The following is a 19,003-nucleotide window of genomic DNA, read 5'->3' on the forward strand; positions in this document are numbered from 1 at the left end:
CCACAGGCAGGAGCAGAGCTAATTCATATTCCCTCGTCAGCTGAAGCGCCAACAGGATATAACAATGATGCCATGGGGTGTCTTGCAAAGTGCTCCAAGGTCAAACTGTATCATCAAATCCATGACTGGAAGTTAAGGTTCAATGGAAGACTTTTGGGAAAGACTAAGTATTTATACTTAGCAATAGGCAAGAAAAATTTCTACTCCTATGTCTTTATCCCTTCCCTTTTATACATAACAGCTAAAGAACACAGAGGAAACTCCGTGATAGCTAAAGAGAACTTACGATATTGGGGAGAGCATGACTTATATTTTTTTTTTTGCATTTTTTATGCATGTGCAAAATTCAACAACTGTTGGGCTGGGGTTGTGGCTCAGTGGTAGAGCACTTGCCTCACACACATGAGGCACTAGGTTTGATCCTCAGCACCACATAAAAATAAATAAATCAAATAAAGTTATTGTGTCTATCTACAACTAAAAAAATATTTAAGAAAAAATTCAACAACTGTTCATTAAACATTCAGCCTGTGCCAGATACTTCCCAGGTGCTGTAGTATACAGGATTTATAAGACCTAATCCCTAACTTTGCAAATAGCACAGTTTATTAACATGGGAAAGAAAGTACTTATGAGTTTGCATTAGGTAGAGCCAAATAAGTAATGATTTTATGATACATTGTATATGGGCAATTTCAGTGTTTCATCTAATGCATATTGATATAAAATAAGATCCATGAGAGAATACAATATATTCCACATACATTGGGGCCAGATAACACCATAATTACTTTAAATATAATTCATTCAACAGTCTTATGAGTAGCTACCATTAGTATCTCTTCATTAGAGATTAAAACAAAACAAAACAAAATACAAAGTACAGAGAGGTTATGCAACTTAAGCAAGATCAAGCAGGAGGTAAGAAAAAGAACCAGACTTAAACCAGAGGCTGCATTCTTAAACCCCTATGCTAAATTACCTCTCCTTCAGAGGATGATGTGATATTTCAAACATGCTTAAGGACAGAATTCATGAAGGATTCTTTCAGACCAGGAGAAAAGAGGTGGGAATTCTGGTAAAGGGGATACAATGCAGGGAACATAATATATACCTTGGACACAAAGGAGATAGGGTGGAAAAGTGCATATGATCCATGTTCCAGAACTCCGTGAATACCTGGGAAGTGAGTTTATTGGAAAGTTGTTGAAGAAGATGATTATAGAAAGGAATCTCTGGATTTGAGGTAAATAGCAGAAACTCATCTTGAATGCACCAAGAATGCACAAGGATCCAAACCAGCAGATGATGTTTACTATATTCAAGTTTTGTCTTGTGTTTTTTATATTGCTAATAAGCCCCCTCCCCACAAAAATATAATCAAACTTGACAGCATGTCTCTCTGGAGCAATGGAGGGGAACATTGGTGATAGGAGGCCTGAGGGACCATGATTTGTCCTACCAGTCTATAGCAACTTGAGAAGTGTCAGTTTGTACATTGGTTGGTTAGCTGATTTAGTTTGTATACCTATTTGCTATGGAAGAAAATGTAGAGGAAAAGAAAACATTTTTCCAAAGTCAAATAATATTATGGGTTGAGAAAACCTGAAAAAAAGTGTTTTTGTTTTTGTTTTAATTAAAAAGTGAAAGCCAGGCACAATTGTAAGTTCATTGGAAAGCTGTTGAAGGTGGCTGATTATACAGAGGAATCTCTGGATTGGAGGTAAATAGCAGAAACTCATCTGGAAGAAGAGACTGCTTGTGAGCTTGTAAATTTTGTTTTTTTTTTTTTTTTGCAAAAATTTTAAGGAATTAATTTGCTGTGCTTATCTGACATGATGGTCTTTAGGGATTCTGTCAAAGCTTTACTCTGGCCTCAGTCATTAATGTTTATGTTCAGAATCTCTGTTTTTTTTTTAAATCAGATAAATTTATGCTTCCAAGTACAGTAAATGATATTTTAATATTTCCCCCAGTTAGATATTCATTTTACTTTGAGGTAGAAATGCTGCTAATCATAAAATTTACACTTTTATGGTAATATATGAAAAGTAAAAACAAAAAATATTTTAGGAGAGGGAACCCCCTCCACACAAAAAAAAAGATGTACAATAATCTAAACATTTCTGTCTGTATACTTGATAAAATCTCATGAATTTAGCCCAAATGTTCATCAAATCCCCATTTTTATTTTAGGCCCCCACCCCTGCAATGAGGTTTTGTTTTGAATCTGAGATATTAAAAAAACAAACAAAGGAAAGGTATAAATTATAACTGTGTATTCTTGGCCCATTTCCTGTTGAATCCTACCTTTTGTGTAAAATTAGCCCCATAGAGAAATGTGAGCCCCTTGAAGTCAGGACAGTATCTTTCTTCTCAGGATGCAAACCTACATGTTGGGTGTACCAGCAGGGAGTGTATATGTGACATAGTGACATGGTACACAGTGGCACAGTGAGGTGATGTGAACACTCAGGACTGTCACATCTGGGTGATGTACTCCTGATGACAGAGGTGGCCACATGTTCAATCATGTGCCCTGTGTCAGGTTGACACACAGGAATCACTTTGTCACAGGTAATGTTTGATAAGGAAAAGCTGGAAAGGTAGACCCTTGTGTGAGGAGGTCAAGGTCCATGTGATTGATCATATATGAATGACAGTCTTCTTACTGATCATGAAGACAGGAAATCATTACATGCCAAATGCCCGGTATAGGAAGTTATTCAACACATCCACTGTGTTTCTGGGTATTTTCAACAAGATGCAATGGTTAGGCTTCTTAAACCCTGCGACGGAAAGCAAAATGGCTTGGAGAAATCACGCTATCACTTGAGGGAAAAGCAGAAGGCATTGGATTATTATGTATGTGTGTGTGGAGGATGATTCCAATGTGATTCATGCACCATTAGCAAGACATTCTTAACTGATGCCTCCTCATTTTCCTACAGAAAGTAGCAATAGGTCATATTATCTGTTGAATGAAGGTTTTGGAATATACTAACCGGAAAAACCCAAACATAACCACTCCTTTTATATAAAACCCCTTATGGATAATTAGAGAATAGATTAATATATCTTTTGTATCTAAAACAGGAAGGTTGTAAAGAGTTTATGGTCTGAAAGAAATGACAAATGGATGACATTTGTTAAAAATTGCATCAATCCTTATTTTTGGATCATCTCCAAGGAAATGACATTTAAATCTCACATTAGAAATTTACTCTGCAACTTGTCATAAAATCCAAATTACAGTTTTATGACATTAGTATTACCAACAAAAATATCAATAGCTGAAATTCAGTTAGATTCATTGCCTTTCCTTCATGTATTGCATAACAGGGACTCTGGTATATATTTCAACTGCTAAAAAAATCTATCCCTATAATTTAATTCAACAGGTATCTGCAATGATATCAGGAATTTTTAGGCAACATATGGGATTTAGAAAGAGCATAAGACATGACCATGGACCTATAATCAATTAATTCACTCATGAAGACCACACAATCTGATGAGCTCTATGCACAATGCTGTCTACATGCTAAAACATCAGGAATAAATGCTATCATGGAACAATGAACACAGTTCCATCGAAGCTAATATAATTTGGATCTGGAATATTTCCTAAAGTCTCAGCAGGGAGTGTATATGTGATACAGTGATGTTATTGGTGATGTTTTGGGGAAGTGATTAGGGAAGTTTTGGGGTCATGATGGCTCTGAACTTATCAGCAGATTAATCCACTCAGGGATTAGTATTTAATAGCATTATTAGGAAATGGTGCAAACTGTAGGCAGTGGGACCACCTTGAAGGGAACAGATCCTTGGAAGTGTGCCTTGGGAACTATATCTTGCCTCTGGTCCCTTCTCCGCTTTCTGGCCATTACCAGCTAAGAAGCTTTGCTCCATCAAACCTCCTCTGTCATGACATTCTGCCTTACTACAGGTCCAGAATCAATGGAACCAAGTGACCATGATAGAAACCTCTGAAACTTGGAGCCAAAATAAATTTTTCCTACTTTAAGTTGATTTTCTCAAGCAGTTTGTCACAGTCTCAGAAAGCTGACAAATACAGATGCATACAAGGTAGAAAAACTGGGTCTAGAAAATGTGGGGAAGTTTCCCCAAGAGCTGATGCTTGAGTTAAGTCTTATAGATGAAGAGAAGATTGTCAAAGGATAAGAGGGGAATATGTAGTGTCATTTCAGAGAGAAGAGAGAGTTAACATGAAGGCAGAATTTTGAAGCACAAGGCAATTTGGCCAGAGAGACAAGTTTAACCTGCCAATGAAATCATTAGATAAATACTTCGAAATAATAATAATTTAAAAAAGGATTTGTAAAAGCAAGCAATTTCCTCAATTTAATTAATAATTGTTGACCCATGATAAGTCAATTCATTTTATTCTAACTGCATTAATTTGGCCTTACTTGATCCCTGAGCACAAGCAAAATAGAAAAATAAAGAAATCACCTTGTAAAGCAATTGAAAAATAAATCCTGAAAGAAAATAGTTTTTCTTGTTTGCCAGTAAAATTTTAACTCAATTGTCCTTCCAGTTACCAATATCCCAAATAAAATAGAGAAAGGATAGCTGTTTGAATTATACTAATACATGGAAAATATCACTAAAAGCAGTGAAACCATTGAAATTCTTACTTGTCCTCAGGCCTGGATTAACTCTTTGCAGACTCTGTGATGCTTTGCCAAGGGTAGCTGGTGTGACTGGAAAGGAAAAGAAGAAAACCATTAGTCATCCCCATAAAAACAAACAAACAAGCCATCTGATGTGACCCTCTTACAACCACACTTCAAATGATAAAATATGACCTGCTCCCTTTTGAAAATGAAAATTGCACCTCTCCACTAAAAGGATCTCTTAACAATCTGAGCAAATGGAAACCTTCTGGTCTTCATTACCTCTGGTCTCATGCCTAGACACAATAGGGAACAATAAAGCAAAAATGCCTTTCTATATTATTTGAGTCTAGCTTGTGAAAATAAGGAAGAACATAAATTGTTTTTTGAAAACAGTAGGAAAACAATTCAGTCAAAAAAAGTTTATTTTTAGAAATAATAAAAATAACCACGTGAGCCATCCAGGGAGTGGGGAAAAAATGAGGGGACTTAAAAAGTTGGACAAGAGAGAAATGGAACTTTGTAAGGAAAGATGGGTGAAAGTCAACTACTATAAAAGCAGTTATAATTTGATTGACACTAGTAGTAGGTTACATTAAAAACAGACAAAAATGGAAAATGATCAATGTGGTTACCATTCCAGCCAGGTTGCTTTGCAAGCATCTCAGCTACAAAAATATGTGACTGTTGCTTGGGCCTGCTGAAGATGTTTCTCCAGGATTCCCCAAATCAGATCAAGTTACCTATAGGTTTTTCTTAGAGGGGCAGTGTGGCCCAGCCCCACAAAAAACACTGAGCTTTACCTCCAAGCCAGTAAAGTTATTTCGGTGATATTGTAAAGTGTATATTTGGTCTTCCTTCTGTTTCCTGACCTAAGAGCTTCAAGAATCCCTGGAATCCCTGGGGCAATAAGTGTTCTTTTAATGAGTTGACTGGTATCTGGAGGCTCCCTTCCTCAGGATGGGTGTTGGCACAGGAAAACCCAGTGATTAGAGAATTGGGACTTTTCAGTCTTGTTCCTCAACCTCTGGGAGGAGAGAGGACCTGACAGTTAAACTGATCGATAATGACCAATGATTTAATCCATCTTGCCTATGTATTGAAACTTCTATAAAACTCAAAGGTCTGGGTTTGCAGACTTTACAGTTTACTGAACTCTTGGAAATGCTTAGAGGTCACGGATGTGCTGGACCTGCCTTTTTGATGCCTCACCCTATCCATCGGGTTATCTGGAAAGATGGTGGAATCTTTGATAATAGACCAGTAAATGTAAATAAATATTTTCCTGAGTTCTGTTAAGCTTTACTTAGCAAATTAAGTAAACTTGAGGAAGGGATCAAGGGAATCCCAATTTATAGCTGATCAATCTGTTAGAAGTACAGGTGACAACCTGTTATTTTCATTTGGTGTTTGAAGTGGGGCACAGTCCTGTGGGACTCAGTTCTCAATTTGATGCTATCTCCAAGTAGAGGGTGTGAGAACTGAACTGAATTATAGGACATCCAATGAGTATTCGCCAGAGAGACGGTGCTAGTGGGTAGAAATCCCTTCACGTACTTTGTTGACCAAAGGTCACAGAAGAAGTGTTCCATACTGTGAGGTGTTGGGGCAGGCCCCAAATGGCTATAGTTAGATTGCCTCACTGAGGTTTCTGGTGGGCTTTGTTATGTTTTATGTTTTGCTGTTAGTGTGTAGCCAAGGCCATGAATCACCCAAGTCATGGTTAGGATGTAGTCAAGGTCAGAAACAATTTGATTCAGTTTGTGCCCTCAAGATCATAAACATTTACATCAGTGCCCACTGATATGGATCGATGGATCTATCTATTATCTATCTATCTATCTATCTATCTATCTATCTATCTATCTCAGGCAGTGTGCCTTTTTTGTTTGAACTATATATAAAAAGGGGTCTAAATGGAACTGACAGGGGCAAAAATGGAACTGGCTGGGGGCTGAAGCTGGAGGTCATTGCCACCTCTGAATAAAGCATGTCTACTATCCTAACTGCTTCTTGCATCTTCTACCTGCCTGGATCCCAAATCTGTTTCCTGGGTCTGAGCCTCAAAACAACAAAGGGCATAAAGGGTACAAAGTAGGAGAAGCTGAGTATTTTTTTCCCCTGTGTCACCTCAGGCTACTGATCTTTTGTTTCACTCCTTAATAGAAACCCATATGTCAGGAAACCTGTCTCTGATATAAAACAAGAGGAGAAAAAAAATGAAGGTAGCCTAGGCAGTGAGCTAACCTACTCCCATCTTTCTAAATTTCAGAGCTGGTGAGCTCAGTCCACTGGCCTTCTGGCCAGTTTTCAGTCTACTTTTTCATGAGCTCCTTCTAGTTAGCTAACAGGTCAGAAGCAGCTCTTGGGTCTGTTATGCATAACAGAAAGTACAACTGATAAAGCTAAGAGACCTTCCCCATCAAAGACTGAGAATTCTAATCCTTATAAGTTTTTTTCCAGTTTGGGTACATCATTGAAAGTATTTTCCTAAGGAAAGTAAGGTGTTGGGGTTTTTAGTGAATTGATATTTTGAAGTCATTAAAATATTTTAAATTTTATAGTTATTAGATTTGAAAGTGTTTCATTTTATTTTCTCTTGAAATCTTACTATTATTTTCATCTGTTGAACCTCATTTACTCCCATGTGTAATAAGGAATTATAACAAAAGTAAACAGAATGCACATTTTCCTGAAGCGTATCATATTTGCACATCAATTTTAAGGTGACCAGGAAGCAAAATTGTATTTTACGACACTGGCCTCAAGTCTACATCTTTATTATTGCCACTAACACCTTGAACAAATCCCACCACATCACCAATTCCTTTCTCCAAAACAAAGAACATTTTGTTTTATTATCCTTTATCCCAAGCTGAGCACTAGAATATCACTTTGATTAGGTTTCAATAAGTTTATATAACTTCTGTGAATGACCTGTTTCACTGACAACTATGCACTGTCTGAGAATGTTCTGATCATTCAAAGGAAGAGGGAAGCTAATTAAAATTATAATGAATACATAGGGCTGGGGTTGTGGCTCAGCGGTACAGCACTCACCCAGCAAGTGTGAGGCCCTGGGTTCAATCCTCAGTACCACATAAAAATAAATAAAATAAAGGTATTGTATCCAACTACAAGTAAAAATTAAATATTTTTAAAAAATTATAATGAATCAATAGAGTGGGAGTAAACTTTTGGAGCTATAGAGAGACTCATGGCATAAAAGTAGTGTCGGTTGCATGGACCTATACTTATCTCAAAACCCATAAGGTTGTATGCATCCAATAGATACAGCTTTCTGTATGCCAATCACCCCTCCATAAAATGGTTTAAAAACCAAATTAATTATGGAATAGCACAGAAACACATGTTACTTTGATCAAAATTATCCAGCAAGTCTGTCTCAGTTTTCAGCTTGAAACTGAGAAAACTAACAGACAACAGGGTCCAGGCCTCAGATCAGCTATACAGTTAACAAGTTTTTCCAGAATGATCATTGAAATGAAATATGGAGGTCAGTTCTGAGGCCCCACATAGAGCACAGAGTCAAACCTCCAGTTGGGAAATTGTTGGGGAGCCCTAGACTCCCTGAATCATTACAAAACAGGATTTTGCTTTCCTTGCTAACAGACATCCGGGGCTTTCCCCTTTATGGCATATTTGGTGACAGTTTCATGAAGCAAAAAGTCTTACTAAGCTAACACTCTCTGCAATATGTGATGAATCAAGACATAAAAGGAACACATGGCATCCTCGTGGAAAGATCACAGACTTATGCCAGGGCTAAGAAGACTCTGGTTGCAAAAGGAAAGCACAGTGAACAAAATTGTGCTGTCTTAGCCAATGGAGGTGTCACTCTCAGTCGTCAATTTTACTTAGTGTCAAAACCATGTACTTAATGTCTAAAAGTGCTGACCAGTAAGACAAAAGCAAATAGAGGGAGATCACATGCAAAGAATCACAACTTCAATACTAACAAAATTAAATGAAGCCATTACAGACTGGTCTCAGTTATGATCTGCAGGGATCCCACTTATAATCTATTTCTAATAGATCAATAAACATTTCTAGAGGGCCTTTTAAGTGCTGGGGTTATAAATGAACTAGCTGCAGCTCTTGACTTTGGTGAGCCCATGATTTTAGGGAGATCCACTAGAAGAGTAGTCAAGCATTGGAGGAGCAATGGGGGTAGCCTTTGACAAATCTGGGCAAGCTTCTTGGGGAAGGTGACTCCTTGAGACAGGAGCCAAATTTGGAATATGCAATCAATGATGAGATAGGGAAACCAGGAAACCACTGCACAAAGGTGCTAAGGTAAAACACATCTTGAGCTTGTCAACAGCTGTGATATGTTGGAGCAAAATGGAGTCTCTGTGTTAGGGTGTGCTGAGTTGGGGAAGAAGTCGGGTGCACATAGGGGAAGTTCTTTCCAAAGATCTTAATTTTTATCCTGCAAGCACTGGGGGACCACTGACTTGCCATACTTTGAGGTGGAACGCCTCACAGTGGAACTCCTCACAGTGGACTTGCCCAATAACAGGATCCTAAGACTGGAACTAAATGCAATTTAACCTTCCTTCTTTGTGCCCAACCTTGTAGTCAGCTTTCCAACTCGTGCACATATCTGGACCTCTGTTTCTCTGGCTGTAAAATGGCAATGTGTATCTATAAGTTTCAATCAGAACATGCAAATCATTTAACCTACAATATAAGTAAGTGATTAGTGAATGTAAGATATTATTTCTATTATTATTGTGATGGTTACTACCTAGATACTATCATCAGGAGCATGTTTTTTTTTTTTCCCCCATGGAGAACTTGACAGAACTTTTACATTGAACTTTATGGGCTTGGGACATGGCACTTATGAGGACAGGATAAAACCAGAAAGACTTGAGCTACTTAGAACTACAGAACCTACACACAGCCCTTTGAGGGAGGACCTATGTCTCTAAGGGACTCCAGAGAAGTAGTATCAATGGGGTAGACTGTGGAAATCCATTTATGTCAACAGTTCAGCTTGAGAACAAATGCAATCAATTCCAGTTCTCCACTATACTATTAAGGGAGCAAGAGTAGGAGGTTCAATGTTCTGGCAAGCACTGTAATTTACCAGTTGTACACCAATGGCACTCAGAACCAGCTCTGAACACAGAGTGAGTAAAACATAATAATACATTCTGTAACCACTCCATGCAATAACAGGAGAAAATGCATGTAAAGTGCCTTGCACGGCATCTGGCATAAAATAAACATTGGGCAATATCAACTATTGTCATTGCTGTTAGCTTATGGTTATGACAATGATACTGATGATGCAACTCTCATGGAATGTTTATTTCAAGACTTCCTCTGAGTGGTTTTGCTTTCTCCCTCAGGCAGCTTAATTGCCTGCCACCCAGCAGCTGCAGGTACCGCTCTTACACCCCTGGCAGTAATTGTTTATTTGCTTGTGCCCAACAGTGCTCAGTGAGTTCTTTGGGCTGAGGATTATTGCTTTCATCTTTATAAACTGTTATGAGCACTGGGTATGGTACCTAGTAGAAAAAAATAGAAGTTTGATAAATAAATGAGGCAGATGAAATGAATTACAAAGGTTTTAAATTTGGGCTTTAAATAAACTGTTTATTCTCAGCAAATGATTCTGCCCTTGGAAATCTCAAGTATGTTGATTGCTTTTCCTCTTCTTTGGAAGTCTATTGGTCATTAACCATATTTCAGAAATTTCCCCTGCTCAGATCCTCAGATCTCCACTGCTTTAGCTCTTTCCAGACCCACTTCTGTCTTCCTATCCTTTTTTTCTGCCAAACTACAACCTGCATAGCCAAAGTGTTCCATTTAAAGTCCTCGTCTCTCTCGAATCTGCTATTGCAAAAGCTCAATTTTAAGTTCATTGTCTGGACACACTGGTTCCAGGCCTCAGATCATCCTGTTGCCTCTGCAGCATCTGATTTAGGGGAATATGTGTGAGATTTATGTCTTGCATTTATAGCATGCTTAAAATGTACTAGGTACCATACTAAATATATTTTATGGATTTTCCCATTTTATACTCCAAAAGTCTTCTGGCCTGGGGATTATTATTAGTTAAATTTGATAGGTAAAGGAGCTGTTCTCCGAGTTACTCAACTCGGAGAAGTTAAGTAAGACATTTAAGGTTACCCAGCATCCAAATGGTAGAACCCAAATTTGAATTGGAGCTAGATTCTAACTCCACCTCACCTCACTGTTTTCCTGACATGCCTGATCATCAAAATTGCTGTGGCATCAGTCCTGGACCCTGACCCAGATTTATAGAATCTAAATCCCTGGAGCTCCTGTCAATCTGTATGTTGGCAAGGCCTTGTGACTATTTCCTTCCTAACCCTGTCCCTGTCATGTGTCTCTTACAATGAAACGACAGGATACGTTTGGGAAACTCTCCATTCTACTCTTTTGTACTAGCCAGAGTCACTATATCTTCTGCAGTGCTGCACTACTAGGGTTACCCCACTTCATATCCACAGCTGGTGCTCATTAGGAGGTACTTGATAAATCAGCAGACAGATTTATTTGAGTACTACACACATTCTGGAACATATACTGATGGGGCCAGGTTGCTGAGGTTTTAGGCAGAAATACTCTTCAGGGGTCTGTCTGTGAGGAACTGGGTAAGATTCAAGATAACTTCACTGGCAGGCCACCTCTTTTCCCTCTGTCATTGGTGATATGACCCAGGCGATCCTCAGGTCGCAATTATTCTCTTGGTCCTGAAAAATACCTGGTCCACCAAGTCCAGTGATAATTTACGCTGCAATTTCCTTTCTTTCAAGTCTCATTAGATTAATTGAATTCCCACCCACAGTTCCTCCTGAACTAAAGTGTATTCTCTTGTACACATTCTGACTCTTGGCAACTCTCAGGCAGCTGTGTAATCTAAACATTAAATCTCTGGTCAAAAGGACAAGTAATCCCCATCTCTGCAAGTGATTTTCTTATATACTTGAATAGTAAATCATAAAGCAGATTATATGAGTAGAGAATTTAAACAAACAAAGAACATGACACAATGCTGGAAGTTTCAAGTACTTTTAATGCTAAAAAAGCTGCTTGACAGTCAAATCATAAGTTTGGAAGAGAAAACAATGTCATAAAGAGAGACATGTTCTTAAATAAATCTGCAGTAGTCTTTTTTTTTTTTCATATCTATTTTGGAAGTCTCTGAGCCTGGAGGTAACCAGAATTAATGTGCCATGATAGGTCATAAAACCTTTTATTCTCAAAGGTCCCCTTTTTGGCTTACAGGAGCAAATGCAGAAGTTTCCTAGGAACGTCAAACTTCACATATCCCTTTCCTGCCTGGCAGTGCTCTGGCTGGTGTGTACTTTACAAACATAGCTCATCTATGAGGACATCTGCTTGCAATTAGACAGATACTAGAGCCTGGCTTTTCACATGAGTCCTTTGTGATGATAAAGCCAGTTAAAAGTGCAGTGACTTTCAGAGAACACATCAGTGGTGGTAATTCCACAAAGTGTAGGGAGAGAAGCAGTCACTGTGGACGCTGGGTCTGTGTTGGCCTGCATCTGTCTTTCTTCTGCAAAGCTTCCCAGCAATTCCTCTGGATTTCCCTTCCTACTGCTACCAATACCTGCAAAGCACCCTGCCTTGCTGCCCCACCTCAAAAGCCACTCTTTATTATGGAGAACAGCAGAGTGTTCATGCCAGGCTATGAGCAGTAAATCCTCTGTGCCATGTGATAGCAGGAGCTGGGATTCATCACAGCCATGCTTAAAGGAACAAACAGAATCACAACTTGGCACTGGGCCAAGATCAATCTGGGGGAAACCAGTCAGGGGGATGTGACTGAACTGGCAAGGATATGACCAAGAGACTATTACAAGGTCAGACTGATGTGTGTGGAGAAGGACAGAAGCATCTCTTGCCTTATGATGTTGTTTACATGCTTTTAATACCTGTGAACTCACTCATTGGAAACAATAGGATCAGAATGATTTAATTATACCCAGAGCTCAACTGGTGACTCATGGAAGGTGCACTGGAGCTGGAATCTCTCTCCCAGTCTGTGTCTAGTGATATAACATTCCTTTGCTGATGTTCTTTTTTTACTTAATAAAGCAACCTTTATTTATAACATTTTGTCCTGTTTGCAACGTATTGAAAACTTATTTTTAGAAACTGTATTGAAAATAGTTAAAGGTTTACTTCTTAACTTTTCTTAACAAAATACCTATTTATTTCACTTTGAAACTTTTATATGAATTCTAAGTTTGAACAGAAAATAAGGTTTGTACTTAGTAAAAAATAAACGCACACTCAGTAGTAGTAGTGATAAGTAAATTATGGTTAGCCACTTCTTTTTTTAACTTTTTTATCTGTTCATTTTAGATATACAGGAAAGTAGAGTATATTTTGGCATATTATACACGCATGGAGTATAACTTATTCTAATTAGGACCCCATTCTTGCAGTTGTATATGATGTGAAGTTTCACTGGCAGTGTATTTATATATGTACATAGGAAATTTATGTCCAATTCATTCTACTGTCTTTCCTATTCCCGTATACCCTTCCTTCCCTTCATTACCCTTTGTCTAATGCAATCAACTTCTGTTTCTTCTTGCTCCCCACTTACTATGAGTTAGCATCTACATACCAGAGAGAACATCTGGCATTTGGTTTTTGGGGACTGGCTTCTTTAACTTGAAATCAGCCACAGTGGGAATAATTACACCATAATAATTAGCAAATGCTATAAATCAAGTCTCTCTACTATCTAATCCTGCAGAAATTCATGTATTTTCAAGGTCAGTTTGAGCATATTCCCCATAAAGCATTTTAAAAAATTTGTCCCTATCAGAATCCATCTCTCTGTCCTTTATGCTTCCACCACACTTAAAAAGTATCTGGATTATAGCACTTAATTATTTATTATCTTGTGTTTTAGTAATCTGACTTATCCAATGAATAATAAACTCAAAGATTGAGGGCATGGACCATGCCTCATTCTGCTTTGGATCCACCATAGCATTAGTACAGTTTTCTTAAGTACAGCATATGTTCAAGACATATTTAAGAAATAACTGAATATCTTAGTTTCAAAAGAAAAGTTGGGAGGTGTTATAACTTTATGTTATTCTTTTGAATTTATCAGATATTTTATGAACTCTGACATCTCAATTTGCACAAAAGAAAAAGTATAAGGTATCTCAAGTATATCATTAGATACCACAAGAAGTTTGGACCATAAATACTCAAACTTGAGACAAAGTAAGCATATTTTACGTTATTTTCATGACATTTAGTCCTTACTAATATTTGGTGAGGAAAAGAAATAGTGAAAATAGGGTAATTCTCTCTATTTCCTTTCTGTCACCTGGATGGATGCATTTGTATGGTTCTGTAAGCAGCAGCAAGCTGGGATCTTAATATTGACAAAAGTGGTCTTTGTTATTTGTTTGCTAGGCTGAGACCAGTAGCATAATTCTTAAGTTCTAGAAATTGGCTGACAAATTCACAAACCTTCTTGTTCAGACTAGGTAGCATTCAGAAGTGTAGCCTGTCAAGGGTGTCCTAAGAAAGCATATACTATGGCAGAAGTTTCAAGGTGTGTTCTTCATTCTATGGGTAAAGGCATCTTTCATAAACATGTTGCACAAAACAAAAATTATAAGGTATATAATGTGTATCAACAGATCCCATAACAAGTTGGGACCATGAATACTCAAACTTGAGACAAAGTCAGAATATTTTAACTTGTTTTCAGAGTGGCCTCCTGCAACTCTGCCTCTTGTTTCCAAGCTCTGCTCATCCATTTCCATCTAACATGTCTCAAGAAAACTCGTGTTTCCATGAGAAGTAGGCATTTGTGAGCTACAGGCAGTGCAGTTGAGTTAGAATTATTGTGTAGGAGCTAGCTGCTAGGAATCTTACAATGTGTCAGCCATTGTCCTGGGGATGGGACGGTGGAGAACAGATGGAATTCTGCCTTCCTGGATCCATGCTTCAGTGCTTGTGTGTTGGGGAGATGGGGTGAGCAGTAAGCAGATAAGCAAATGGATATATAATTATATTGCCAGGTCCAGAGTAGAGCAGTAAGATGCAGGGAGAGTGGCTAGTATAGACATGAAAGTAGTGTGGTAATGAGCCACACAGATATTTTCTGAAAGAACATTCCAGGCAGAAGAAAATAAGAATATAGGTCCTGAAATGGGTTTGAGGAGTAGCACAGAGGAATATGTGGCAGGAGCAGAGGGAGTGAGGGGAAGGTTGAAGGATTTGAGGTTGCAGAGGTACCAGAGGCCAGACCTTGCAGGGTTTTGCAGCCGGGACTGTGGACCTCTTGACACACCAGATTCCATGAAATGGACAATAGAGCTATTTCCGTCAAACCTGTCTGGTTATAGTGTGTCCTTTCTACTTCAATTTTTTACCGTAGTAGAAGGGAAATGGGAGGTGTTGGGGATGAGTCCTGAGGTTACGTGGTGTATAACTTAAATTTACTCCTTAGGTCATGGCACTTGGTCTGGGTTAAAGACACAGACCAAAGGTCCATTTGTTTGTTCAACATATTTATTGAGTATCTACTCTACATAAAGACACTGTGGTGGGCATAGGAGTATGGTGGTAAACAGACTAACAGATTTCTCTCTATTCTCCTAAAGGAATCCTTAGCTCTAAACCAATGAATCTGCTCTTTATCTGGCACATTCTTTGTCTTTGTCCACCTTATACTATTCTCCTTGCTTCCTCTAGAATGGGAAGAAGTCCGGAGGCAATTTTCATCCACAGAATAGGAATAATAGTTCATAAAATTAGATAGTGCAAATAGAGTGCTTAGCAGAAGGCCTGGCATGGTTGTGCTTGTGATTATGAGCACCAGTGAACACATGGTATTTCATATATGTGTCAGTCATCTGCTGGTTACTTATGTCCTGTGCTGTGTCTTGCATTATTTACTTTACATGTGTTTATACTCTTGACCTCTCCACTAGATTACAGACTGTCAAATGTAGGAACCACATTTTGTCCTTTCCAACTCTGTACACAATAGGCCATCAGCAAGTATCTGTAATAGGCTGACTATCTGGCCTTTGATTCTAACAATCTCTCCTTTTGATTAATATTTGTTAGACATTATTTGTTAACTATTATTTGTCAAAACAGAGTCTTAGTGAAAAGGCATATTCATTTTATAGATATATTTGTCACACTGATATATTTATCACACTATCATAAAAGAAAACATAAAACTTTAATGTAGCCTCCCTCAAATACTTAAATATTTTATATTAATTTTCTGAAGGTAGAAGAGAAATTTTGGAAAGGAATTGTTGAAACTTTGCTTTGTGGCAACTCAAAAACTATTTTGCAGGAGAAAATGGAAGCTTTACCATAAGTGAATGGAGATGCATAAGGTGACAGTCCACATATACATGCACCTGAGCAGTGGTACCTGATGCTATTAAAAAAAAAAAAAATTGGCCTTTTTGTTGTGTCTTCTGGAGTGCTTGGCTCCAGAGAAGCATCCTTTGGGTGTTGAAACTTAAATTTAAATCTAACTTTAGTTAAGAAAATTCAAAATGGACAATTAAAATTTGAATAAAAATAGTTATTCAAATCACATAATGTTTTTTAAATGGAAAATTATACTAGACATGATAGTAAAGTTTTATGACATTCTCCTGGAAGAAATATATCTAAATGGAAAAGTAGCTACATTTCTTCACAGCCACATATTAGGCAAGCCTTAACATCTAGAATCTGAGCTTTATTTTCCTTGCTTGAATTATGTTTCATGTGATGATAGGATGTGAAAAAAAAATCAAAAGCTTTATTGATAATCCATATGTAGCTGTGGCTGCGGCTGCAGAGGCCTTCCACAGTGTGTCTTTGTATCAGCATGAAGGGGCACCCTGCCCATAGGCTTTTCGGCAGGACAGGGACACTGTATGGCTTTAAGTGCTCCCTGATTGAATGTGGGAAAAGAAACAGCTAGCCAAGTTCTGAACAGAGTTTTTATTGTACTAAGGCCAGGAGGTGATGATGGTAAGTGAGGGACTCCCATACAACTTCTGCCCTGCTCTACTTTCTGGTGGATTAAGTTGAAAATGTTGAGAAAGACAACGTTGGTTAGATGGGGAAAGAAAGATTTAGAACTTTATGTAATCCAAGTTAAGGATGTGCAGTAAGTTTTATATACACTCTGGAGATGTGTGTGTATGTGTGTGTGTGTATAAAATATACATGAAGATTCTAATGTATATTCTTCATATACTATATAGGAAGAATCTTTCAGATTCTGAGTCTTGTCTGCAATTAGCCATTTGCCCTGAATTGGAAGATCTGAACTTCCTAGTTTATTTTTAAGAGAGCAAGCATGTAGGGAAAAGGAATCTATAAAACCTAGAAACAGTTGGGCCACAACCACATTCCAAAGGAAAACCACAATGGGATGTTGCTCTTTCTAAAGAATAGTATCCAAGAGTCTCACTTGAAGAGTATACTCTAGTTTGGGCCTTTTGGAAATTATAGTCCCAGACATTTGACTGTTCCTGGATCTTTTAAGTCCTTGGTTGAATGACTGTTCCCACTTCCCAATTTCTCCTCTTCATTCATTTAGTTTTGCTTCTTACCTTTCCCCTCCACTAAGACTGTCCTTGTCAAATCTGATTCCTTCTCATTTCATACATCGTTCAACCTTTCAGATGCATTTGACCTTACATGCCACTACCTTTTTTTATTAAATTATCTGTTTATTCTGATTTGTTATATATGATGGCAGAATGCAATTCATTTCATATTACACATATAGAGCATCATTTCTCAAGTCACTGATTTTGTACACAAAGTACTTTCACACCATGCGTGTCTTCATTCATGCACTTAGGGTAATGATGTCTAACTCATTCCACCATCATTCCTACCCCCTTGCCCTCTCCTTTCCTCTCCCTCCCCTTTGCCCTATCTAAAGTTCCTCCATTACTCCCACGCTCCCCCCCGCCCATCGCCATTATGAGTCAGCATCCTCATATCAAAGAAAACATTTGGCCTTTGGTTTTGGGGATTGTCTTGCTTCACTTAGCATTATATTCTTCAATTTCACCCATTTACCTGCAAATGCCATGATTTTATTCTCTTTTAATGCTGAGTAATGTTCCATTGTGTATATATACCAAAGTTTCCCTACCCATTCATCTACTGAAGTCCATCTAGGTTGGTTCCATAATTTAGCTATTGTGAATTGGGCTGCTATCAACATTGATATGGCTGTGTCCCGTGGTATACTGTTTTTAATTCCTTTTGGTATAAACCGAGGAATATGCTCCTCATTTTGTTTCCATTATGCTTAACTTGCTTGGCTTCAGAATTCCTCTCTATTCCCCAAGCTATTTTCCTTCCCTGAAAGAGGAATCTCATCAAGTCTTCTAGCCTTAAATAGTATCTATGTATTGATGATTCCAATCTTCAGTATGAGCTTCTCCATTGAACTTCAGACTACTGAGCCTCTTCAGTTTCCCCTCTTGGTGTCCAGTGGACATCTCCATCCAAACACAAAACCACCGAGTAATCCCTGGAAAACTTGTTCCTTCCCAACTCTTTCCTATCTCTGTAATTGTTTCACTATCCACCCAGGTACTTGGGCCAAAAACCTGTGCTGCCTCTCTTTACTTTCCCTAATTCCCACCCACCTTATTTCATCCAGTTACAAGTTGTATCATCAGTTCTATCTCAAACCAACTCTATCTTCAAAGCTCTCAGTTCTTGCTTAGACTATCAAGTAACTTCTTAACTGGTCTTTCTACAGCAATTCTTGTCTCTGTTCATTAATTACAAAAACATTAAAACTGATTTAAAGCATAAATCAGATTATACTTCCTCACTGTCTGAAATTCTCCACTGGTTTCCCACATAATCAGTGAAGTCCAAACTCCTTATCATGGCTACCAAGATCTTCCCTATAGTAAATTTGGCTGGCTGTCTACTCACACTCTTTCCCCCTTCCTCTTTCTCAACAGAATCCAGACTTTGTTCAGACGGCCATTTCTCCTCTAAGCTCATGTGGCCTCGAGGCAAGGTGATCCAATCTCCAGCTCCAAGAGTTGGTATAATTGGATGGAGGATATTCCCACCCTCTACTGACATGATTGATTCAAGAAAGAAAAGGCAGTCCAAGAGGAATTTTGTTGGGACCTTCTAGAAAATAATAATAATAAAAAAATCTATGGATAACAGTCTCCATCCATTTCATCTCAACCCTGAAGATGGACCCGATACACCTAAGAACATAGACCAAACACACACACACACACACACACACACACACACACACACACACACACTTTTGGGAAATGAATTTT

The 19,003-nt window shown here is 38.2% G+C and overlaps 1 protein-coding gene across 2 annotated transcripts in view; it reads right to left on the reverse strand.

Annotated features, from left to right (window-relative positions):
- The window catches only part of Ghr (growth hormone receptor), a 250,955-nt gene that overhangs the window by 70,755 nt on the left and 161,197 nt on the right, over positions 1 to 19,003 (reverse strand). For both annotated transcript variants that reach the window (XM_026415487.2, XM_026415485.2), the window contains exon 3: positions 4,662 to 4,727. In XM_026415487.2, coding sequence (XP_026271272.2) covers positions 4,662 to 4,727 — 66 coding nt within the window. The remainder of the gene's footprint in view (positions 1 to 4,661; positions 4,728 to 19,003) is intronic.

This window comes from Urocitellus parryii, chromosome 1 (genome assembly GCF_045843805.1).
Source record: "Urocitellus parryii isolate mUroPar1 chromosome 1, mUroPar1.hap1, whole genome shotgun sequence".
Classification (NCBI taxonomy): domain Eukaryota; kingdom Metazoa; phylum Chordata; class Mammalia; order Rodentia; family Sciuridae; genus Urocitellus; species Urocitellus parryii.